Here is a 24,571-nt window from a genome sequence, read left to right as displayed (position 1 = left end):
ACACACGAGAGATCTCTAGGATAAATAAGATCATGAGCAATAGACGAAGACGATGCCAGCTATCATCCCGCGAAATAGCTTTTATTCAATATGATCTAAAACTCTAAAAACTATATTAGACTTGAATGACGAAGAGAGGTCCCACTCTTTCTTACCGTCGGCGTGTCCGCCACGTAGGAAGAGAGAGGTCACGGTTACTGTAAGAGGCAGTGGCGAGGGACCAGGAGGTCACCGTACATTTTCCTTCACCTATTTGTCTTGGGATGAGGACAAAAAATCTTCACTGCTAATAACTAAAAATACCATTTTTTGCAAATTATTTTTGTGATTTAGGTTACGCTTGATTGCCGCATAAGTTTGCCACAATTAAGCTTAGTTAATCACAAGTTTTTTAGGCAAAGACGGTAACTTTTCAGTTATTTTGTCCGCATATTCAACTCTTTTTTTTTTTTTGTAGCTTTGCCTAATAAGAGATGGATGTTGTTGCCACAAAAGTATATAAAAACAATTGCGAGCCGAGACTCGAGTGGTTGAGCTAACTTAAAATCTTCCAAACCAACACTAGCTAGACATAATGACAAAATGTTATAGTTTGATATTTTCATTCTCCACAAGACAACCTACCAAAAAATGCGACCCATACCGCGCCTTAATTCGGCTGCTTTTTCAAAACGTGTCGCCCACCACTCGTGTCCAATCGTCTCTCTACCTTTTCAGTCTTGGTTGAGCAAGACCTGCACCTTTTGAATGCATGTCGACGTTTTAGAATTTGATCACGAACTTTTTTTTTCCTCCCGAGGAAAAAGAAAATACGACTCTCGTAGAACGATGCAATAACCTATCCCAATACACGTACGCGAACGCACATAGCACACGAAATCTATCCAGGGACAAATAGGCTGCTTGTTTGTACGTACTCAACATGAACACATTTCCTAGAGAGGGAAAAAAAAAGTGGTACGTGCCAGTGCCATCTCATGCACGGTCTTGTGGCCTGAACCCCAGCCACAGCTAGGCAACGAGAAAAGATGACGTGGCCGTTTTCTTTTTGCAGCCAAGGAAAAGGCACTGCACTGTGCAAAGCGAGACGCAGACGCCGTCTCGTGGTGGGGCCCGCCCCATCGGGCAGGTCAGGGTTTGGTGGCGGCCAACACGACACGTGGCCTCTCGCGCCCCGGGATTTATCCGGAGCAGCTGTCTCATCCTGGCCGTCGGTCCGCGCAGGCGACGGATGAGATCGACCGCGCGTGCAGGCTCCCGTTGACGACGTCCTTTAGCCTTTAGTACAGCAGAATGGTCGGCGCGGCGCGTAGCTTCCACGCAAAAACCCCTCACGCAAGTCCTCGTGCTCTTTCTTGCCATGCTTTATTTATTTTCTTTTGTTTACACGCGACATCACTGCATTTTCCTCGTGACACTTGGACCGAGGCCGAGGGCCACGGTAAATCCTAATCCAAGAGCTGCACGTGCTCGTCGATTGACAGAGTCGTCTCGTCTCGTCTCGATCTGGTCCGAGCCGACAGCCGACAGCCCACAGCCGGGGCACACCGCACACCGTCGTATCGGCCCGTTCGCGTGCCCTTAAACTTGATTTTATTTTTTTTATTTAAAATAATATTTTTTTCTTACAAATTCTTTTAAATTTCTTCAGAATCCTTCCGAGCGAACGGGACCATGGTCAGTGAAGCTGATCGAGCAACGAGCGTCGTCCTTACGAGTTGCTGTGGATATAAGAAGTCAACACGTCCCTTGAAGAGAACAGGTACTCTCCGTACAAAAAGAATGCGTGTATTTGTGGAGTCGAACCCCAGATTATAAAAAAATAGAATCAGTATTGGTCTTTAAAGAAATATATTTATATTGAAAATATATTCTACTATTACGATATTTATTACGCATTAAAAATAGTACTACGTTTTATATATTTAATCAAATTTGGGGACGGAAGTAGTATTGCATTTGGAACAACCAATTACCTTATTCACATGGTACTCTTAAAAACCATGCATTTAACTACGAGGGTAAGATTGCAGATGACATGGTACTCTTAAAAAAACAAGGGTATCGATTAACGGCTTATTTACAAATAAACGATGCATTTAACTACGAGGGTAAGATCGCAGATGTTATGTGTTGCCGTGCTGGCGTAAGCTGAAATGAACTGCGTACTGCACTGATTTCGGTCATCACTGGACATGCCGGTGATACTAGTGAAGTCAATGATAGCTTGCACAGGACGCATACACAGACGTATGTGTGTATCAGTATCAGCGTATGTATATTTTACTGCTCATCAGATGGGCAGCGGCTGGACATGGACGGCAGTACGGCCATAGTGCCATACCGACAAAGACAAGCCCTGCACATTGACGTGTTTCCCATGTAGTAATGATCATGTGAAATGCATTACAGATAAGGTTAGCAAAGGATAAACAAAGCAGGCAAGCCGCCAAACGGTGGGGCCGGCCGTGAGGTAGCACGACCGGGGGAGCAACGCGTCCAAGTTGCAGTGCAGGTGCAGCCCGGCATCCCTTTAATTTGGCTAGATAGGGTGGCCGGTGGCACTAGCTAGCACATGCAGCACAGCCAAAGAAAAGCATCATTACCGAAGGGTAGGTTAGGTTAGCAGCTGCCAGCTGGTAGCCAAAGTTGACCAAGTAACAATGCCAGGGTTTGCTGCAAAGTTTATATGCATCCAACAGACCTGTACAGTACGCATGAATTGGATACGTACAAAATGGTTGCATCAGGAGATACCGGTCGACATTACTTTCTCGTGTTAAACGGGGAAAACTTTACTGAATATTTAAAGGACTCTTTGAGAGTGACAAGGACTGAATTCTGGCATCAGAAACAAAGAGCAGCGATGAACGTGCTGGGCAACAACTGCTCATCAACACAAGACCAACCTAACCTAAGTTTATTTATGTGCCTATATATTGATGTGAACAAGGGCCTGAGGCATAGAAGATGACAGGTAAATTTCACAGCTACTATATATGACAAAAAAATGGCACAGAAAAAGAGGAAAAGTTGTATGAGTTGGGAAATCATCAACGGTAGTAGGCCATGTGGCGTGATGAGCGGAAAGGAGAAGCGTCCAACGGCGACGAACGCCTGGCCTGGGTCTCAGGACGTGGAGGTTCCTTCTTCGGGAGTTTGGTCTCTGATCTCAGCCACGACTCGACTACTGACAGCAGGTTCTTGGCGCTCTTTAGCTCCTCGATGTCGGAGTATCTTCCAAATCTTCTCAGCTCGCCTTCTTGGATGTACGCAAAGTCGGTAGCCCATGTCTCGAGTCCATCAAATATATGAGTCGCGTACACGATGGTAGCTTCCCTCTGTGGTGAGCGTTTCATGTTATGCGATGCGATGAGGAAGGCATGACAAGCAATCTAACACAAACTTGTACCTGCTCACACTCTTCCTTGAAGAAATCAAGCAGATCCATTCTGGTCACAACGTCCAGATCAACGGTGATTTCATCAAGCAAAAGCACCTGCAATTGTTTCAGATGTTTTAATGCCATGACAAATATGGGTATATAGTAACCCAAAGTAAACCACGAGGACCAGCCAAACAAATGAGTATAAAATCACAAAATGAAAATTAATAGGGAATGCTCAACATGAGAAATGCCCTCCTTATCAGTATCATAGAGCAAATCATGTTCTTGTACAGATTAGGATGAGGAACTTCCCATACACTTACCAAAGATGTCCCATACAGAATAACTTCGATGCCAATACAACTAATTTTATAAATATTATGTCTTCCATTTAGAAGAATATGTACTCGCAAGGATTTATCAGAACAATCAAGGCAAACAGCTGTCTTTTTTGTTCCTCTTTGGCATGGACAACACAGCTATCTAATCAGGCTCACTCGGCAGTGAACCAAGGACCACAGCATGTACCATACAAGTATTCAGCATACAAAAAGGGGAATTACTAGTACAGCTTTGTCAGAGATCACCAAAAATAACTATTAGAAATCACCAAAAATAACTAATGTTAGTGTGTTCACGATGAAATGATAAGCCCTGGATTGTTCTCATCCTACCATATCAAGTTTGCACTCAATATTAGCTTAAGTGTCATGCTGTCTGAACAACAAAATCCACACAAAAAAGGAACAAAACATCACCTTGTATGGATGAAGAAGACCCATGCAGATTTGCACCCTGCGTCGCTGCCCATCTGAAACTTTATGCATGCGCCATTGCAGATCAATGTCTAGTAGATCAACCAGCTTCTCTCGCCTACCAGGATCAACCCCGTCAACTGCTAATATTTCAGGGTAGAGAACGAAAGAAATGATAAGCTAAAAGATTTTCTACCAGCAGTAATGCTGATCTTAGTGCCTATCTTCTAACTTAAGGCATTATTAAACTAGGAAAAACTAAACCACAAATGTGGAAGCAGGATTTGTTTAAACAAAAACACATGCCCGCAGGGAAGAAGTGATCTCCAAAGAGATGATTGAAGCAATCAAGGGATTCAATTCAAGGACAAATAAAGGAGTCTGTTAGACTCATGATATCTTCTGTCAATAAGAACCCCAAGTATGGGACATGCTGAAATGATGAGCATTGCAGTGTGATAGAAAACCTCCAAAAATCATGTGCTAGGCAGAGAAATCGCCTTGAAGCGGAACATCACCCTGAGAAAATTGTTTACAAGTGAGACAGAGAAATTCCACTGAGAAATCATGCACTTGAACATTATGATCTGTCAATATGCAGAACTCGAGTAACTGTGCATTCACAATTAACAAACTCTGCAAATAAAAGAAATTGCATATGGCCAACTTTTAATAGATGTAACTATGTAAGTAGGCAAAATGGAATATTCTAAGGATTTATTTATCTTTTAAATGGCAAAAGATCTATGTGCCAAAACCCCATTTGTGAGGAAGAGTGTACTTGTACAAACATTGATAATGATGGAATTGGAATGAATAATGTATTAACTATTGCAAAGTGAATCTAATTCCTAAAGCAAGTATACAGCGAGGGAACTTACAGCTGAACCAATAGTACGGCTCCAAGAACCGCCCAAGTACGAAAGGTCGCCATTGCACACTAGCTGTGTATCATGAAAAGCGGAACCATTGAGAACACGGACCACATCTCTTCCTCCAACCATATGCTTTCCCGCAAGAATCTTCAAGAGTGTGGTCTTGCCTGAGTATTCGCATAAGTACATGCATAAGCCGCTGTACATAAAATTTACTCGGCAAAGCTGGTAACCACATCTCAGCTACAAAGCACTACATGAAACACTAGGGACCATCTGCACATCACATAAAACTTATCTGAAATGGATAAGAATTAAGGAACTACCTCCTGTTACACACCAACTTTGGAAATAGACAAATTCTAGCAATGGTAATAGAATTTCGAAGTTAAAGTTCTAACACACTTTTCACTCTCCAACGAGAAACAACGGCAGAAAAAAAGTATGCATGGCTGGCTGGATGCAATGCACAATGCTGAAAAAAATATGTGGAAGTAGCATAAAACAGATAATGATATACAAAACAGCAATAGTTGGTGCTACATTCAGTTAGCTTAATTGAATTTATCACTTCATTCAGCTTCTGTAGCACAAGCATAACGTTGTTTCAAGGTTACAGTACCATATGTAATTCCACAATTTCATGGATAACATTAAAAACAACACCATTCTCATCAATAAAGGGATCATTGGGTGTGAAAAGCTGGGCAGGCAATCCCCATGAAAAGCAACCATCAAATCACACACTAATTGTTGCAGGGCGTCGTCACAAATTGAGGCAGTAGAAACTACTGTATATCACAACAGGACATCCTAAGTCACAAATATAATCGCCCCTTGTCCCCTAAACCCACAGAATTGTAGTTTTCCTTTTACTTGACCACATATAAAAGTTTGATGGCCAATCAATAGTTCAATACAAATACACTTCTACGGTCCTACCCATCGGATGAACCGCGGCTGGAAGCAGGGGTCACGATCAGGCATACCTCATCCATTGCTACTGTACATAAAATTTACTCAGCAAAGCTGGTAACCATATCTCAACTACCAAACTCTACATGAAACACTAGAGATCATCTGTGCATCACATAAGCTTTATATGAAATGGATAAAGACTTCCCTCCTGTTACACAACAACCTTGGAAAATAGATAAATCGTAGCGATGGCACTGGAGATTCCAAATTAAAGTAATACCACGCCTTCTGATCTCCATGAGAAAGAAAGGCAGAAAGAAAGTGGAGTACATGTTTATGAAATGCACAGTGCTGAAAAATCAGTGGGGGGAGTAGCACAAAATGGATAACACAGGAACAGCACTAGTTGGTGCTACATGCAGTTAACTTTATTGCATTTATCACTCCATCAAGCTTCTGCAGCACAAGCCTAGCTACACAACCAGACTGTTTAATACCACAATTCCAAGGATAACGCTATGAACAACGCGGTTTTCATCATTAAAGGGACCATTGGGTGCGAAGAGTTGGGCAGGCAATCCCCATCGTAAGCAACCATCAAATCAAACACTAATTGTTGCAGTGTGCCATTAAAAATTGAGGCAGTGGACAGTGGAACTACTTCAATTCAATCACAACAGGACATCCTATGTCGCAGACATGATCGCCCCTCGTCCCCCTAAGCCTACAGCATTGTGATTTCCCTATCACTAGACACCTAGAGACTACAGCTCAAACTGCGATGGTCAATCAATACGAATACACATACACTCCTACCCATAATCCATCAGATGAACCGCGGCAGGAGGCAGGGGACAGTGCCAAGCATACATACCTGATCCGTTGGCGCCGACGAGGAGGCAGCGGGAGCCGGGTGCGACGCGGAGGTTGAAGCGCGCGAAGAGCGGCGGCTGCCCGTCGTAGGCGAACTGCAGGGCGCTGACCTCGATGCCGCTCTGCCTCCACCCTTCGTCCCCGTTCCCTTCGCCGGCCGCAGCCTCACCGCCGGCTGGTTGATCTGACGCACAACCCCCTCGCTCGATCGATCGATCGCTCTCCCTCTTGTTCTTATTTTTAGGGAGGATTTGGGAGTTGGTGGGAAGAGGGAACGCTGCTCTCTCTGGCCGTGTGCTCGCCGCGTCACCCTCTCCTGTTCAACATACATATATCTGCAGACTGCAGCCCACGCACGACACCAACCGCTTCTTCAGATCTCACTTCGTAGTTTTTAGGCCCAACAAACATACTTGGGCTCTCGTGTTCTTTCCTACCCGTGTTGGCCCTGTTTGGAACACAGGATTCCAAAAAAAAAAGGAACACATGATTTTTTTTCTATTTCTGTGTTTTCCTCTAAAATTAAACTGATTTCTATAAAGTTCCTGTGTCCCGGACAGACTCTAACTATATTTTTTCCTTATTCGTTTAATTTTATTTATGATTTTTCTCCCGTATTTTTTAAATGGAGATTGAGTTTACAGACCTCGCCGATGATTTTGTCCCGTTTTTTTCCTCTACTCCTAAAAAGACGATACAGGACCCGTTCACTCGCCGTGGTGAAGCCGGCGCGTGAGAATTCACCCAGCGATTTTTTGCGCCGACATGTGGGCCCCCGCTCTCTCTCCCGCACGGCCCCACTCCAGCGTGCCTCTCCGATGCTCCACCTGCCCCTCCTCCCCACGCCGCCACGGTGCCACCCCGCCTCTCCGTGCCCCGAAGCCCCCGCCCCATCCAACGCCCAGCCCAGCCCCCCACTGCCTCCCCGTTGACGCCGCCGCCACCGCCGAAGCGCTTCATCCCGCTTGTGCTTGCGCAGCCACTGTCCAGCAAATTTGCGCGACTGCCAGGGGCGGTGCAAGCAGATGAGGGCGGTCGGGCGGCCCTGCCGGGGCGGCGCAAGCGACAAGATACCCTGCCCAGCTGCCCTGTAGCTTGCTGGGATGAGCTTTGTCTCCGAGGTGAGCCCTGTCTGCCGTACCCCTCTCTCCCTCCTTAAACTCTCTCCATCTCTCACTTTCCTCGCAAATCCAAATGTGGAGGCGCCCTGATCCTCGCTTGGGACGCAGGCATGGATCTCGCCCAGCCTCTACGCCGTCCAGGTGAACGACGCCCTTGCCGACAGGATACCCTGCCCTCCGTTCCTGGTAATCTGTGTCTCACCCCTGCCGTCTAGATGTGCATCGTCCGTGTCCTCTTCTTGCCTCACCAAATTGGGTGCTCATGTTCTTGGTAGTTGATGGCTTTGGTGCTGTTTAGTGTTGATTAGCAAGTCGTGTTTTACATGTCAGAAAGGTGTTCGACAAAATGACCATGTGTCACATTTCAACAATTCAATCTTCAAAGCTTCCTTCAATTTTTGTAACAGAATCCAACAAGTAGAAATTTGCACCGGCATGGGTTGGGAACATTGAAGGATCTGTTGGGTATGAAGTAATAAGGCTGAGTTTTAGTGGTTTGTGAACATTGTAGCAACCGTTGTGTATGGAGTAATTGAGGCTGAGTTACTGATTGAAGTCTAAAGGGACTAGTCATTTGTGATATACAGTATATGGTACTTGCATATTTTTGTTCCAAGGGGATGCAGTTTTGGGTTATGTGAAATGTCAATTGGGCATCTGCTGCGCTGAATGCAGTATTCTAATGATGATGATTTGTGCTTCTGCTCATACTCTTGCAGCTCCTGAAAAGAGTAGCTTCAACAACAGCATATCAGATCATCAATTAGGTGTGAATTTCCACTTGCATGCATGTGGCATGTTGTTCTCGGATGATGTTTCCCAAAACTGTTGCCTGCTGTTTAGATTTAGTTTTTCTTTTCCCTGAAGAACCACAATTGCATTCAGTAAGATGGGTCCTTTTTGAAAGGCGCACAAGTGGTTTGTTGAACCTCATGCTTGTCTATTATTGCCTTAGATTGTCACCTACGAGATGTCAAGAACTGCTAATGGGTAAAACACTGAAATAGTTGTTGCATTCTATCACATAACTTGGTTAACACAGAAGTTTATTAAACAAATACGTTCAGTTAGTTTTGCCTTTAGAGAAAGGCTGCATGGTCACACATTCATTATTTTACTGTTTAACAAATGATATTGCATTTCAGTGGCACAAATTAGGCTCGACCGTTACCAAACTTGTATTCTTATCAGGAGGTCAGACTCATGAGCTGCCTTTTCTAAAATTCACTCCAGTTGCCACTGTAGACAAACAAGTACAATACTACAATATCATGCCAAGATTTAAAAACTATAAATTACTCCAGTTGCCACTGTAGACAAACTGAAATTCTTATTTGTTTCCCTCCTACACTTAGATAACCAGGTACCTCCAGTTCCCACCGAGCCCCTGCCAGCCTCCTACTGTGCTGCAGAATGCAGATCCGCCCGCACTCTAGAGTCCTAGACACTGCCTTGACTGTAATTTCTGAAATCGTTGTGTGCTTGCTTATGGGTTGTGTTTAGGGGACTATGAATTTCTCGTCGTGGTGATTTTGCAGGTACCTTGCTGAGATCAAGTCAGTTGCAGAAAGAAAGGATGCTGTAGAGAGAACCATAAATACTTTGAGCATAGCGCAACGGCCCACAATAAGAACAGGAGGTGCGGGTGGTGTTTGGTGGTGGTGGTCATGAAAGGAGCCTATGTGCATCTTTGCAATCGACTATCTGAAAATTGTTTGTTGACAATAATGACGTTGTAATTGTGTAAAGGAATTTGTGTTAGCGTGCTCTATTCACCTACGTCTTTTAGAACTTCATTATGCAACTCATTACCAACGAATATATATAGTATACATATAATGTTGCCTTGGTACTTCGATGTGTTCTTTTTACTTGATTTGATTTTGAGATGTTGCTCATTTATCATTCATATGGATAAATTTGGTTTGTATTCTTATTGCCTGGAGCAGCGCACGGGCCATTAGCTAGTAAATATAAAGGAGCTAAAGGGGACTAGTTTGCCTATTCGAGTTTGCTCCAATTTTTTTAATACTCTGTAATTTTATCTCTATTTTGACATTAAATATTCTTACACAGCATTTCGAAATAATTTATACAGCAAAATCTATAAGTATTTCAAATCTAAGTGAATTTAACAGGCTGCCCATGCTTAATGAACCATTGGCGAAAAGGGAAGGGAAGGTCGGTTAGAATAAATAAAGTCAATGTGTAGTATCGTCTTTTAGTTCTCTTGATTTTTTTCCTTTTATGCAATTCGTTTATTTATTCGGTCTTCAGGTAAATAGAAGAGTTTCAGCATAAGCACCCAATGCAACTTTTGCCGTGACTTGAGAAATCCACTGAGACTGCCGTCGCCGCCATCGCAGAGGACGCCACCGTTGCGGTTGCGGCGTCAGAGACGAGAGCGCACTCGTCGAAGACGAACGCGACGCGCACGGTGAGCATCGTGGCCGAGAGAGAGCCTAACCCAAAGGGCCAAAGGCCCGATGCGCAGCTAGGCTGCCGATCGCGGCGGGCGTCGCGCGACTTCGACCAAAACCCCGGCTCGTACACCACCCAGCTGCTTGAGTCGAGGACATCCACAACTACCACCAGCAATCCACCTCCGCAGCTCTCTCCGCCACGCCGGCGACGCGGTCCTTCTCACTCCCGGCGTGCGTCGCCAAGGCCTGCTCCATCGTCGAGGCCCTGGCCGACCTAAACTCCTCGTCGTCCGAGAACCGCACCTACGAATACGAGCCTGGCCACTCCACCGATGACAAAGGCTCCGTCAACGCGCCGGTCGGCAGCGACGACTTCGTCGAGCCGAGCGCCGCGCGCAAGCACCTGCTGCCGGTGCGGGACGTCCGCGTGGAAACCGAGCCTCAGGAGTCAGTCAGCCGGGAGAAAATAGCGTCTCCGGTCACCCGTGGACGCCCTCCTGGGAACCCACCTTGGTCGAGTCCACGGACCGGACCCGGAGTCGTGGAGCACCGGCGACGAGGCTGTCGAGCAGTCCAGCAGTCACGTACTGCGGCCGCTGCAGCCCGATGAACAGGCCCCGACAGAGCAAGCAGAGGCAGTCCCAGCCAGCGCTCATCGTGGCAGCGGCAGCGTGGCGAGCGGCCGGTCTGGTGTTCGAGTCGTCTCGGCGAACTCGTAGTGGATAGAAATTGTAAGCAGAGGCATGGTCTCAGTGTATTTGTTCTATCTATCTAGGTGGTGGTGGCAAGATGGATTGCTGCTCCACAAATGTGTTTGTGTTTCTTTGTTAGCCATACATTGTTCAGATGCATGTGATTCATGGTGTGACATTTTGCGCACCATTTCATGCATGTTGGTTTCATCAGAGACCATCAAAGGGTTGTCATTTTCTTCTGTTCTACTTTATAGAACAGGGAGAGAAGACAGAGATCCCCCTGGTAATCACAGAGTTGTTTTTGCATTAAAAATGATGCTTTCGAACGCACGCATAATCAATAGGCAAACCAACAATTCTCTCCAGTTCGATAGTCACTCGAGCTATTTCTCCTGATTGAGAGTTCTATGAGGTGCTCTTTGTCAAATATTGGTTTAACGTTTTATATTTTGTGTCTCCTGTGATGTGGAGGAAGGTGAGGTTTAGTCATACTCCAACATGTTCAATCAGATAAATTACTCCATCCTATCTCAAAAAGAATGTAATTGCAAGAGCAGGTTTCATTATTTAAAAGAGATACTGATTTTTTTTAAACACAGCAGCTTTTGTAGCTCAGTTGGTTAGAGCACTGCTTAGGTCTTGAGTTTGACTATCAATGAAAGCATTTTTTTAATATATTTTTCAAAATTTTATTGTCATACCATATAAAGTCAAGCAGTTTTCTTTCATTTTTTTATATTTTGTCATGCCTATAATAAAACCCTATTTGGGAGGTCTTGAGTTTGACTCTCAATGAAAGCAATTTTTTAATATATTTTTTCAAAATTTTATTGTCGTACCATATAAAATCCAGCAGTTTTTTTTTATTTTTTATATTTTGTCATGCCTATAATAAAATCATTTTTTATATTTTTCAAAATTTTATTGTCATACCATATAAAATCCAGCAGTTTTCTTTCATTTTTTTTAATATTTTGTCATGCCTATAATAAAACCCTATTTGGGAGGTTTGGTGATTTATGTGCCTAGAGCTCAACTTTGGTGATCTGTAGGATGAATATTGGATTGCATAGGGATTTCCAAATCAAATATCTCTGATGTGTTAAATTTTAGAATCTGGTATAAAATCTTTCATGTTTGGATGAGTTCCTAGGATTATGAGATTCTTTTTATCAGATTTTCAAAATCTCCCTCAATCCAGACGTGCATAACTTCTTTTTGGACAATAAAAATGACAACGAATCTTTTTGATGAAATCTGGCAACAACAATCGGTCTTCTTGTGTTTCACCAAAGGCATATGAAAATGAAAAAGGACTACCCTGGCGAAGTCAACTTTTTTGTTGCTGTTGGAATGCACAGCCCTTATTCTTTTGGTTGGGCCGCAGCATCAACAAACACCCACCCGCCGTCTCGTCCCCTTTCTTCGCCTTCTTCAGTCGGCTAAAACCTAGCTCTCCTCGTCCAGTCAGACAGAGCATGAAACCCTAGGGCGCACGGCTTCCCTCCGCAATCCGCCATTGCGCTCCGCGATGCAGGCGTCCGCGCGCCTCTCCTCCTCCGCCGCCTTCAGGAAAGGTGAGTAAAGATAGTCATCAAGCCTATTTCGCCCCGCGCCTCCCGTGTTCGATCCAGGCTCTGGGTTTTGGCCCCGGCGGTGATGTGATCTTGTTTGCCTGATCTGTTCCCTCTTTCCAGTGATCGCGGGTGTCTCTAGCGCCACCACACGGTCGTGCTACCGGACCTCCCGGGGGAAGGCGCATGTGGCGCCGCTGCCTGCGCAGGAGCCGCCACTGAAGGGGCAGAAGAGGGCTACAAAGCAGGAGAGGAAGGTTCGGATAACGGAATTCGTTGAGAAGTAGGTGACTTTTTCTCACTCGATTTTCTGGTCGTGGAGTTTATCTTTTTGGTTCATAAGTAGCAAGTGTGTGTAGCTTTCAGCTCATTAGCATTTCTGTTTGGCTTGTTTCGAGCCGAGTAATAGACATTTATGCTAGTTGTGCATTGAGGATTGACATTTGAGATTTAGAAATTAACAATGGAAATGTGGCTCAACTCATTCAGATTTGTAGGATTCTGATAAAGAGTGGCAATTATGTCTACGAGTTATGAAAACGTTTTTCTTTTTTCTGGTTAGTTAGTTATTTTCGTGACTGTTAAACCATGTGCTTCTGTTTAGTGCAGTTATAGGGCATCAAATGAAGGCAAGTTTCCTACTATAACAAATATCCGTCAGCAAATTGGAGGCAGTCATTACACAGTGTATGAGGTACTTTCAGAAATGAAGTATAATCATGCAAAATTACAACTGGGTAATCCTAAGTCAGCTCCACTTCAACGAACAGTTGAAGTCACTGAGCACCCCATGCAAAAGGTTGAAGCCAGAGTGCTTGAAAGTCAAGTTTCTGAGCAGTCCATGGCCGAGGATGGTGCTGAAGTGGCTCAACATCAAGGAACAGTTGAAGTTTCTGAGAACTCCTTACCTAAGGATGAAGGTAAGGTGGATCAGTTTCAAGGAACAGAGAGTGAGAGCTTTAAGGACCTAACGGTATGAAGTCAAAACTCGAGGTGGTTATTTTGTGCTTAGCAAAGTTTTTTTAGACATATCCCTTAAGATTGTCCATGTGCAGGACAAACCAAACCCTGGAAATCAGCAAAGGGAAATAGAAGCTAACAAATTCAATTTGAAGAATTCGAAAAAATCTTTGGATGCAAATGCTTCAAATGCATCAGATGAAAGTGGAAGTGACATGACAAATGAGGCAAAGACACATGCCAGGTATTACCCTATTAGGCTTTTACGTGCAAAATGCTTTTCTTTCAATTTCATTAAAACCAACATGTCACAATTATTTGATAAGATTTATAGTATGCTAAAAGTTGTTATGCCTGTATGGTTTAGTTCTTTTGGTATGATCAACTGCTTGGACTTGGCAAGAGGATTACTTCTGCCGTTTAGTGTATACAATTGGTTAATTCAGGCTGTGGAAGATGAATCTTCCCTTGGACTTAGTTAGAGAATTGCTATTAACTAACTGGTGACATGTTAATTCAGGCTGTGGAAGATGAATCTTCCCTTGGACTTAGTTAGAGAATTGTTATTAACTAACTGGTGACATGCAGTTCCTGGATTCCCTGGAAATATGCCTTTGCCAAACAGAGCTGAAGTTCCATCAATTTGTGCCAATGACTGATTCAACTAATTTATTCCTAGTCATTGTGGAGTCACTTCAATTCTGATATGTGAGAGAACAGTTCTATGCAACATGGTGAACCTTGTGACCTGGTAGATTTTTCATGAAAGACTGAACCAGTTAGTTTCTGACTGACTAGACCCAGAATTCAGGTTCATGGATGGGCCAGGGTGGTTCACAGCCTGAAACATCCTGGAACTGTGACCAGGAACTAAGGTTTGGGTCAGCTTTAGAAGCCTTGTATTAGAATGCACAGCTAATATTATTTTGTTGAGCTGCTCTCTATTCTCTAAGATAATTAACACTAACACATCATAGTTCATAAAGGACATATTTCATTCCTGGTACGCAGTGTCATAGATATAATGGAACCTAAGCTGGTTTCTTTTGTTCCATTCGATGCATATAGCTGGAAAAAGTGCAAACTTGTTGCTTTTAAATGTCAACTTTGGATGCCATGGTAATTTTTTGTTTTGTATGTCGTGTTATGCAGAGATGACAACCCAAAGCATGAGCAATCTGCAAACACGGGTCTTTTGGGCAGCCTGAAATCTTTTGCTTATGGCATCAGAAACTTCTGGAAAAATATGTAAATCTGTTTTTGTTTTTGGCCGTGACCTAACACACGTGGAGCCCCCTCGTTCTTGTGGATTCATCAATTTCTAAGACTGGACCAAATTGAGAAGGCTATAGAATTGATAACTTGTCCCTTTGTAAAGTTCTTTTTATGTCACAACTAATTGTCAAGTTCCCGCTATGACGCTTTGATAAAGCTAGATAGGAGTGTTAGTATTGCCCCTGTTGACTATTGTGCCCCAAGTTCACATGGTATCAAAGTGTTGGTGGTAACTTATTGTGTTTGTCAATTGTTGTGCACACATTGAATGTTGGGCGCAAATCTTATGCCTCCTCAGCTGACTTTACCACCCTAGCTCGTTGTGCTATTTAACTAAATATTTTGGATTGCTTTGCTTCCCGGATAAAAATGACATGGGAATTGTGAGGAACTTTCTGATGAAACAGAACACAGATGCGTGGCAGCGAAAATTTGGCGTTGACCTTCTACGGCAACGGAACGTGAAAAATGCTTAACAGATAGGGGAGTAGCAACTTAGTAGCAACATTAAAGCAGCTTTGCTTTCAATCCTGGTGCAAAACACAACCTAATAATAGTATATGCATTAAAAAAACTAATATACAATCTACATTTTGCCGTTTGGAATGCAGACATATGACAGGAAATATAGTCCAGTTCCCATAGGGCTCACATGACATCATCAACTATTCTTCGTCCGAACTCTAAGCTAAACCAAGCAAATTTCCAGCTGTGTTCTGTTGCTTCACCTCTCTTGGTTTATCTAGTCTTTTTTTTTACACAGTACAACACAGACACCCGCATCATGATTCACAGTCCCATGGGATGATCCCTTCTCGCCCACAAATAGTCGTGACTGATTCTGCGATGAAGACAACTCGCTGACAGAATGTTCTTCCCCCATGCTTAGGCTTATTGCTATCCTTTGGCTGTGAAGGGCTGCTAACTTTTGGTCGCTTTGGTTTGATCCCAACAATGTTCTCAAAAGATCTTGTTGCATGTCCATATCTTAAGCACCCAAATCATAAGAACGAAAAGGTGTTGCTCATTTTGGGATATATATAAGGAAAAGGTACAAGGTACTGTTGAAGGATGGAGAGGGCTGTCTTGGAGGCAGCTTACCTTATATCACTTTTAGGTTTAAGTTCAACACGAAGAGCCACAGGGACAGCAGGTGTAGAATCAGCTAAAATTGCTGCTTTGTAATGTCAGAGTTAAAGATAGCAAAGAGATAGCTTAGACCACATGTTGTTTCTATTGCACTATTCCAACGGAAGGAAACTGAATTGTAAGGGCTTCTGTAAGTTTTGTAGGTACATGAATGAAGGATTAATGACCAAAATTTTGATCCTGACGTTGCGTTAGTCGTAACCAATATTCTTGGTAGGCATAGTTAGTTAGGCCTCAAACCAAACATCTTTGGGTGAAACAATAACCGGCGAATTACTACTCCAGAATGACGGGTTATGCCAACGCGGTACAGGAGTGTCAATCAGGGCATACATGTTCTAGAGCTTCAAGATAACCCGGCAACACAGTAGTTAACGTAAACCGGCCAGGAAAATTTATAAGTGCAAGAATAAACAAGACACTGTGTAGGTTGTAGAGAGCAGGCTCTCTGAATTTTTCAATGCCGCAGCATCTGCAAGCAGAGTTTCTAGAGGCCGCCAAGGCCGATTGTCCTGCCATCTCTCATGCGGAGCCCTGCTATGTAATGCTTCTCCAGGTTGGTGTCGACCTCCTCCAGTTTCTTGGCTTCTTCCGCCGAGCTCCCGGCCTTGTTCTCGACCATGTATGTTTTCCTGAACTGGGGCACTGCTCTTCACACCCTGCGGCATACCATAGCCACCAAGGCATCCTCAGTCAGACTCTAAAACCGTGTTAGAGCATTGCAGAGTAATGAGGTACGGAGTATATGTCTTACTGAAATGGAATATGAATAGATTTTCAAGGACTAAAATATTCAAAACTGAGCTTGGAAGAGAGGGCTTAGATTCTTCCTTTTTTTTTCAAAAGACGACGACAGCAAAATCACAGTAGTGGAACCACAAAGTTAACAACGAGATAACAGGAGGGACAAATTTGATAACATCCTCCCCGCTGGCGCTGGGAGACGCGTGCCTGTAACCCTTTTTCGGCCGGCAAACTGGCAAAGCACGGCCAGCGCTCATGATTGGGGACTGGCACTGGGCGTCAACAACCACGGCACGGGCTCGCCCGCGGCGTCCTGTACAAGTGTACAGACTACAGAGTACTACAGACCAGAGCCCCACGCCTCCAGCTCTCCAACGACCAGAGGAAAAGGAAATGTAGCTCACACAAGAATCGATAGGTGGTGGCATCTGAGCGATGCCATCTCATAATTGAAATCACGGGTGGTAGTAGTTCCGGCTAAAGAAACCAGACTAGCAATCAATCTTACAAAGAACATGGTCGATCGATCATACATAGAAGATACACCAGTCATGTGGCCACGAGACGAGCAACAACAGATGCCACCCGGAGCTCAAGCTCTCAGCTCCCGGATGTAGTTGGGGCTCATCTGGTTGACCTTGCTCGGTGAGCTCATCTGGTTGACCTTGGGCGACATCGCACCTGCGGCGAGGTGCACGTCCTTCACAACCGTGTTCAGCTTGCTGTCCAGCAGGCTGAAGGGTATGTGGTCTGCAGCCGGCTTCTTGGCTGCGCGCAGGCACGCGAGGTAGCTGTCCGGCTGGTTGTTCCAGTGAGGCAGCCTGCTTATCTGCACCGAAGCTTCCTTGTCCCTGGACACCGGAGCACCGGACGGATCCTGCACCAATCAACCACCAATTTTGCACTATTGTCAGTACTTTCCTTGTGATATAAGCAGGCTATTTTCAGTGCATTTATCGATATGCATGGTTTTCTTATCAATGAGTTGTTTGGAAAAATCGGATTTTCTTCCAGAATGATAAACACAAGTTCAAATAAATGGGCTACTTTTTTTTATTTCAAAATCGTTGGCAAGATGTTCATTTCTCTATTGTTGTAGGGTTTCATTTCCCCAAGATAGTACATGGTTATAAATGAGCACCATTGTGATGAGAAACAGGTAGCACAGAACACTTGGGTGAAAGCATGGCATGGATAGAGAGGAGTGACGTACCCCTAGGAGAAGGAAGGTGAACTGATGCTGCTGCTGTTTGCTGCCTACTTCTTGAAAGTGAGCCTCTATTAGCTTCCTCAGATCTGAAAGGCATGAGTTGCGCAGTAGCTTCAGCCCTTTGATCAGGCTGCCAGACTCCCATTTTATGTAAACTTCCAAGAGGCCACCATCCTTCTGTCCAGCAAGGCTGTTCTCCTTGTTGGGATCACTCTCTTCCATTGCACTGCATGTATTCAGTTGATCCGATAATGGTGCATCCACAACTTGGCATACGATTGGAGAAAGTTGAGAAGACACTGGGCTGTCAGTCACTCTGACGTCGCACATGGGGTTCTCTATAGCTCCCCATGCCGACGGCTCCTTGTTTTCATCTCCAAAAGTTTGGTTTGCCGGTGATTTGTTCTGATCCCCAAACACTTGCTTCGCTGGAGACTTGTTCTCATTCCAGAACATTTCCTTTGCTGGTGACTGGACCTTTGGTTTCTTAGTTATTTCACGATGATTGCCACAGAGCCTGAATATGTTCTCAATCCGATGCTTCCTTGTTGCAGGATCATCTAGCTCAGAAAGTGTATGTTGTGTTATGTCCACCTTAAAGTTCTCCTCTACAACCTCCTTGCGTACCCCCTCTTGAAGACCACATTCCTTCTCTGCATCCTCTTCATCTCCCTCCTCAAACACAGTGGTGAGGACAGTCTTTTCAGGATACCCGGACAGCCTGACATCATCTTCTTGCACCACAGACCCTGTGCAAGCACTTGCTGCTGTGGCTGTTTGATTCCATATGTGGCCCTGCTGGCGAGTATCCTCCTTTATTACCTTGACATCTTGCATGGCTGACTGGTCTCCCGTATCCAAGTCCATAGACATGGACATTGCCATTGATTGATCAAGGCCTGCAGGCATCTCTGATAGCCGTGCCAGCAATCTACCTCCAAAGATATCCTGCTGCACTAGCTGAGAACCATCAGCCTTTTCACGCTCAACCTCCTGCAGTCGCTGTCTTAGTGCAGTAAGCTCTTGCTGCTGCTTAAGCATCGCTTCTTCCATCTTCATGAGTTCACTCCTCAATGACCAGGTTTTCTCCATTTCTTGCCCTTCTATCAGATTGAGCTTTGTTCTCAGTTGTGCTAGCTCCTCTTCCTTCAGCCTTAGCCCATTCTGGGCCTCATTGCGCTCTTTCTCCCTCAATTTGTTCTCCTTTTGAAGCTTGTGGATGAACTGGTTCATCGCAACAATTCTGGAATTGAGCATCGCAGATGACTCCTCAGAGCTCATTTTGTCCCTAGGTGTTGCGGCATGAGCAGCACGGATAATACACTTTGCCTTAGCACCATATTCCAAAGTAGAAACTGTCTTGTGCAGTTCTTTTGGGTCAGGACTAGCACACAGAATCATCAGGATTTTTGATTTGTCATCTTCAAATGAATCCTGAAATACAAGATATTTAGGTCATCGTTAGAGAGAGGCTGTATCAATAAATGTAAATTTTTGTAGTGTACCTGTAGTAGCATTGTGAGCTTGCTGTCCCTAAATGGAACATGGGAATCACCATTAGCAATGGATTCAACTACTCGCTTCAAAGCAGTGTTCCCTTGGTTAATTTTTGCTGTCTGTGGAAAAATTGGCAACATTATAGACCGCACATGTAATAAAATATTATAGGCTTTTGACAGTGGTACAATTCATGTCGCAAGATCAGTGTGAAACTATCTATTAAATACACAGAGCAACTACTTGAAAGCCATTGTTCAGAGTGCAATTGGAAGTTTGGAACACATGGATGCTAGATGCTACAAACATACAGGAATCAGTTGCATAACACACCTGCATTTTGGCTTCAAATCCTGTTTGTCCTGCTGCTTCTATGTTTTCAGAACCAGCCATGTCCACAAGCATTAACCTTCCTCCCACAGATGGGACATCCAGGATAATCTACAGATGCAATGCATAGCTCATAAAAAGCTTGGTTTAAAAAAAAAATGAATGCTCAAAGTGCTGGTGGTTGAATGCAACAAACCATGCAATGGCTTCGCGAACTTCTCTCATTGCAAAGTGTGCTCTTCACAGTTCTTCGCTTTTCCACCTTAGAAACTTCTCTTGATATCTTCCCAGCTTCATTTCCAGATATATAAGTTGCGTTCTTTGCTTTTTTCCCCATTACTTCCAGTCTCGCCTGTGCATAGATACAGAACTGTGAGGCTTCAATGATACACTGATTTACATCAATTCATAAATTTACAGTGACAGTCACCAAGAACAACGAATGGCAACATTGGTAATCATGAGATTTGCTCTCACATTTCAAATTATAACTCGTCAGCACTTCCTAATTAAGACCTGGGATGTTCGAGCTACAATCCCCAATAAAACATTACAATTTGAGGCCAAATGACAATCTGTTTTTGGTGGATAAAACTCCGGCATTGCTTGACTAAGGTTAGAAAGCGCATTAACATATTTAAACATCACAATGACCTAATATTGAGCTTATAGTTAATCAGATTTAAAAATCGCAACGATCGAATGACAAGAAACCCACACAAAACCCACACGCAAAGAAGCAAGAAGATGGTACCCACCTTCTCGGTCCGTAATTAATGATCTGAAATACTGGTCGCATAGGAACTCACATTTACAGCAACATAAGCAGCAGAATAAATCACAGCACGTGAAAAGTATCTATGACACTTTAAGGTATTTTCTGTTTAATTCATGTTATGTCTTATGAGCACTTCATTGTCAGTTCGTGTGACTTACCAGCTGAATCCCAAGAAAATACTACTAGTAGTACCTAAGTATAGCGCCTAATACAAAATATTTTGGTTTATCAGGGTTAAAATCACAGTACCTGTTTCAGCCTAGATTCACTATGTCGCACTCAAAACCACAAATTACTTATTCTAGAGCAAATTCCTAATAAAGTATACTAGTACCAGGCAATAAGAATTCACATTTGCACACACATCACAGTTGAAATTTTGCAAGCACATAATCAGCAGACTAGAGCGTGCCATGTGACAATAACAAGCGTAAATCACCTTGGGGGCGTTTCCTTTAGCAGTGGCCCCGCTTCCCGCGAGCAAATCGTAGATCTCCTCGTTGTAGATCTCCAGCACCGCGACCTGCACGAAGAGGCCGGCGTCAAACCCGGCGTCATCCTCGGCGGAATCGCCTTCGCCGCCTCCGCCTCCCTCCAGGATGTCCCTGAGCGCGCGGTACACGATCCCGGGATTGTTGGCGCAGCCGAACATGGTGTGGCTCTTCCCGGACCCCGTGGGCCCGTAGACCATGACGGTGCACTTGGCCCCGACCCGGACGCCCTGGATCCTGGAGCGCACGAAGCGGCGGTAGAAGCCCTCGAGGTTCTCCTCCTCGGACACGGAGACGCCGTCGAGGGTGAAGTCGCGGCACCCGCCCGCGTCGCCGCGCACGCGCACGGCCGTCCCGCCGCCCGCGATCTCCAGCGCGGACGTAGCACCCGAGGCGAGGTTCCGGATGCGGCCGATCACCTCGACCGGGTGCTCCGTGGCGCCGCCGCCGCCGTTGTTGGCGTTCCTCGGGGTGGCGGCGGGGAAGTGGAGGCGGTGCTTGGACGCGGGCGTCCTGAGTGGCGTCGCGGCCGCGGCCGTGGCCTGAGGCACCGGCGCCGGACGCGCAGGCGGGGTGGGCGGCGGAGCCATCGGTGGGGGGGTCACGATCAGCCGAGATAGGGTTTCGGGAGGCCGGGTGCGATCTGGGGATCCGCTGCTGGTGAGCCCGTACTGCGCAGACCCGTGGAGAGAGATGGAGGAAGGAGCGCTGTGGAGAGTAGAGGGGGGACGGGGAGAAGGGGAAGGGATTTGAAATGGTAGTAGCCGTTGGGCCGTGCAGCTGTAACGGTAGCCTGGTTTGGACCCTTTTTGTTTTGAAGCTGGAGGAGGGAGAGGGAGAGGGAGGTGGATCGGGCCGCCGCGCGAGGATGGAGACGGTGGGGATCACGAGGCCTGTGCTGCGTCCGGGGCGGGGTGCGGTCGCTGTATAATTGCGATGCGGGTTCAGAACTTGTATAGTTATATGAACTAAGTAGGAGTAATTGGCATTTAGATGCTGCAAATTTAATCTGAATTTGAAATTAATTTCAGCTGGTCTGGAGTATTGCGAAACACGCATGCACTCCTCTGCCAAGTCCGTGATCCAGTACTTGAGGCTCCCACATGAGTAGGGTCTGAGGAAAGGAAAAACCGAGGTAAGTCTTCCCCCGCAAATCTACAGAGAGGCTGCTTCGAACCCACGACCTGATGACTCAGTGAGACAACTCTCACCATTGCACCAGGCCTGCCCTTCATAAACCAACTACTATAACATAATTAAACTAATATCGACTAAATTAAAAAGCTCAATTAACCGGACGACGCAGCCCATTAGGGAGCAATCCCCGCTGCACTTTGCTTGTGGTCTCGTACTCACAGGCCCTAATCACTCCTCGTAGCATCCTAATCACTCCTTACAGCATCTCCACTGGATTGAGAATCTCATTTCCCTAAAATTTTGATATAGGAGATTGAGAAAACAAAACTAAAGGAGATATGGGAGATGCTCTGCAGCAGATTAACAAAACAATCTGTCCCTTTCCATCTATTGTATTGTGAGACTCATAGGTCAGTGGCACTCTCTTTCTTCTTCCTCTGTCGCGGCGTCCTCTCCCTCCGTCGTGGCAACGAGCGGAAGAGCGGTGGCCAGCCCACGCGCCCGGCGCAACGGAGCGGCGGTGGCTAGCCCACGCGCATGGCCTAGTGCGCGGCTGCAGCGGCTCGCTTGCCAAGCGCACCGGCGCAATCCCAACCAATGCCGAGCTCAGTGCGGTGGCACCGCGATGCTCACGCGTGGTGCAGCGCAACGTGGAGCCCATATGCCATTGAGTGTGAAGGTAGGAAAGGAGGTTGAGAAAAAATGCTACCAGACGAGGGAGAGAGGGGAGATTTTGAGGGATTGAGAAAAACTTTTGAGGAAAGGGGATCTAAAAATCGGATGTTGCAGAAAAATCGAACCAAGCTGCATAAAAAATCACCTCTCAATAGCCTGGCAATACTAATCTAGGAGCGAGAGATTCACATACCTACCTAGATCTGACGCAGCGAGAGGGAAACAAAACTAGCAGGCCGTGAGCCGATGTTCACATAATGGCCGCGTAGAACGCTCTTTGCAGAGCAAATTGATTTCACACTAGAGGTGCCTTCTTACAACAATCAGCCTGTTCGTTTTGTTGGTTTCAGCCAGCCCAAACCAGCCAGCCAACAGTGTTTTTCTCTCACAACAAACCAGCACCAGCCAGCCCAAACCAGCCCAGAAACCAACCAGCGAACAGGCCGAATGTCAGTGGATTACAATTTTGCAACGCCTAGCTTATAGCCCCCAAAACACTGTCCTGCCATAATTGGACATATACTCTCCCTTTTCCCCCCTAAATTAGTACACATTAGAGACGTAGACGCCCATGAACACACACATGTACTCACCTCCATGCACACATGCATATCTTGAAGAATAGCACGTTAAATCTTGAAATAGTTTTAAAAAAAATTCAAGCACCATACTAAGTCAAAAACTTAAACTCTGTGAAAAGTTCCATCACAGAGAATCTAATTAGCTAACTTACAAAAGATACTCCTTGCCATAGTGGTGTTATAGTAAGCCTAGGGTACATCTTCTATTTTAGGAAGTAGATTAGTGCACGGCATGGCCCAGGGCGTTGGGATGGCAGCGGCTGATCACGAGCGTGCCGTGATTGATTCGGTCTTTTTTGTATCCATATATACTGCATGTACTTTGCTTAAATAGAGATAGCAATCAACAAGAAACGCTGCTGCTTTGCAGCACAAGCATTGTGTCCACTGTGTCGCGTGTGTTCCTCTTCTCTCTAATCGGAGTTCTGTCAATTGGCATCGGAGCTGAGTCTCGCCGTTGCCATGTCATCAAAGTCGCCAATCAAGGCTGAGACCGGTGACGGCTCCGGCGAGAAGAAGGTCCAGCCGTCACGTTCGCCACCACGTCACCGTGGCCGCTCCCATAGCTGTCGCTCCGGCTCACGAGTCGTCGAGCGGCCGTCCGCGAACGTCGCGTGGCCGATGTTGACCCGGACAAATTATCCGGAATGGGCCCTGGTCATGGAGGTGAATTTCCAGACCCTCCGTGTCTAGGACGCCGTCCACGACGGCATCTCCGACGACCCCGACGAAGAAGAGTACCACGACGACCGTCAGGCGATGGCGGGCCTCTTGCGCTCGGTACCCTCCGAGTTGTGGAGCACCCTCGCCATGAAGAAGACCGCCAAGGAGGCGTGGGACGCGGTCAAGATCCTACGGATCGGCGACGAACGTGCGCGCGACGCCAGCGCGCAGCAGCTTCGACGCGAGCTCGGCAACATCTCCTTCAAGGAAGGGGAGACCGTCACCGAGTTCGGCCTCTGGATCACCGCGCTCGCCACCAACCTCCGCTCCCTCGGCGACAACATCACCGATGCCGAGGTGGTTAAGAAGCTGCTGCAGGTGGTCCCAGACAGGCTGAATCAAGTCGCCGTCTTTCTCGAGATGTTCCTTAATCTAAATCAAGTATCAATTGAGGAGGTC

At 45.7% G+C, this 24,571-nt stretch overlaps 3 protein-coding genes and 1 long non-coding RNA gene across 4 annotated transcripts; 2 read left to right on the top strand and 2 right to left on the bottom strand.

Annotated features, from left to right (window-relative positions):
- Nucleotides 1–2,777: 2,777 nt before the first annotated feature.
- On the bottom strand, nt 2,778–7,128 carry LOC136475125 (ABC transporter I family member 19-like). The gene is made up of 4 exons (XM_066472678.1): nt 6,811–7,128; nt 4,147–4,283; nt 3,413–3,499; nt 2,778–3,341 (listed from the first exon to the last, which is right to left on the bottom strand). The coding sequence occupies exons 2-4, from the start codon at nt 4,213–4,215 to the stop codon at nt 3,054–3,056; spliced, it is 444 nt and encodes a 147-aa protein (XP_066328775.1). The 5' UTR covers nt 4,216–4,283; nt 6,811–7,128; the 3' UTR covers nt 2,778–3,053.
- Nucleotides 7,129–7,665: 537 nt separating this feature from the next.
- Nucleotides 7,666–9,773, top strand: LOC136475124 (uncharacterized). Its single transcript, XR_010763100.1, has 3 exons — nt 7,666–7,930; nt 8,039–8,697; nt 9,469–9,773. It is a non-coding gene; the product is annotated as an uncharacterized lncRNA (long non-coding RNA).
- Nucleotides 9,774–12,458: 2,685 nt separating this feature from the next.
- On the top strand, nt 12,459–15,107 carry LOC136475123 (uncharacterized). Its single transcript, XM_066472677.1, has 5 exons — nt 12,459–12,625; nt 12,746–12,905; nt 13,232–13,595; nt 13,678–13,826; nt 14,735–15,107. The coding sequence occupies exons 1-5, from the start codon at nt 12,580–12,582 to the stop codon at nt 14,832–14,834; spliced, it is 819 nt and encodes a 272-aa protein (XP_066328774.1). The 5' UTR covers nt 12,459–12,579; the 3' UTR covers nt 14,835–15,107.
- A 2,078-nt stretch (nt 15,108–17,185) lies between these two features.
- LOC136475122 (kinesin-like protein KIN-10A) lies at nt 17,186–21,801 on the bottom strand. The gene is made up of 6 exons (XM_066472676.1): nt 21,005–21,801; nt 19,984–20,139; nt 19,791–19,898; nt 19,466–19,576; nt 17,964–19,394; nt 17,186–17,627 (listed from the first exon to the last, which is right to left on the bottom strand). Exons 1-6 carry the CDS (start codon nt 21,644–21,646, stop codon nt 17,343–17,345), a joined length of 2,733 nt encoding a protein of 910 aa, XP_066328773.1. The 5' UTR covers nt 21,647–21,801; the 3' UTR covers nt 17,186–17,342.
- Between the last annotated feature and the right edge of the window lie 2,770 nt (nt 21,802–24,571).

Source organism: Miscanthus floridulus, chromosome 8, assembly GCF_019320115.1.
Source record: "Miscanthus floridulus cultivar M001 chromosome 8, ASM1932011v1, whole genome shotgun sequence".
Classification (NCBI taxonomy): Eukaryota; Viridiplantae; Streptophyta; class Magnoliopsida; order Poales; family Poaceae; genus Miscanthus; species Miscanthus floridulus.
The sequence above is the reverse complement of the archived record's forward strand: the minus strand, read 5'-3'. Positions and strand labels throughout refer to the sequence as shown.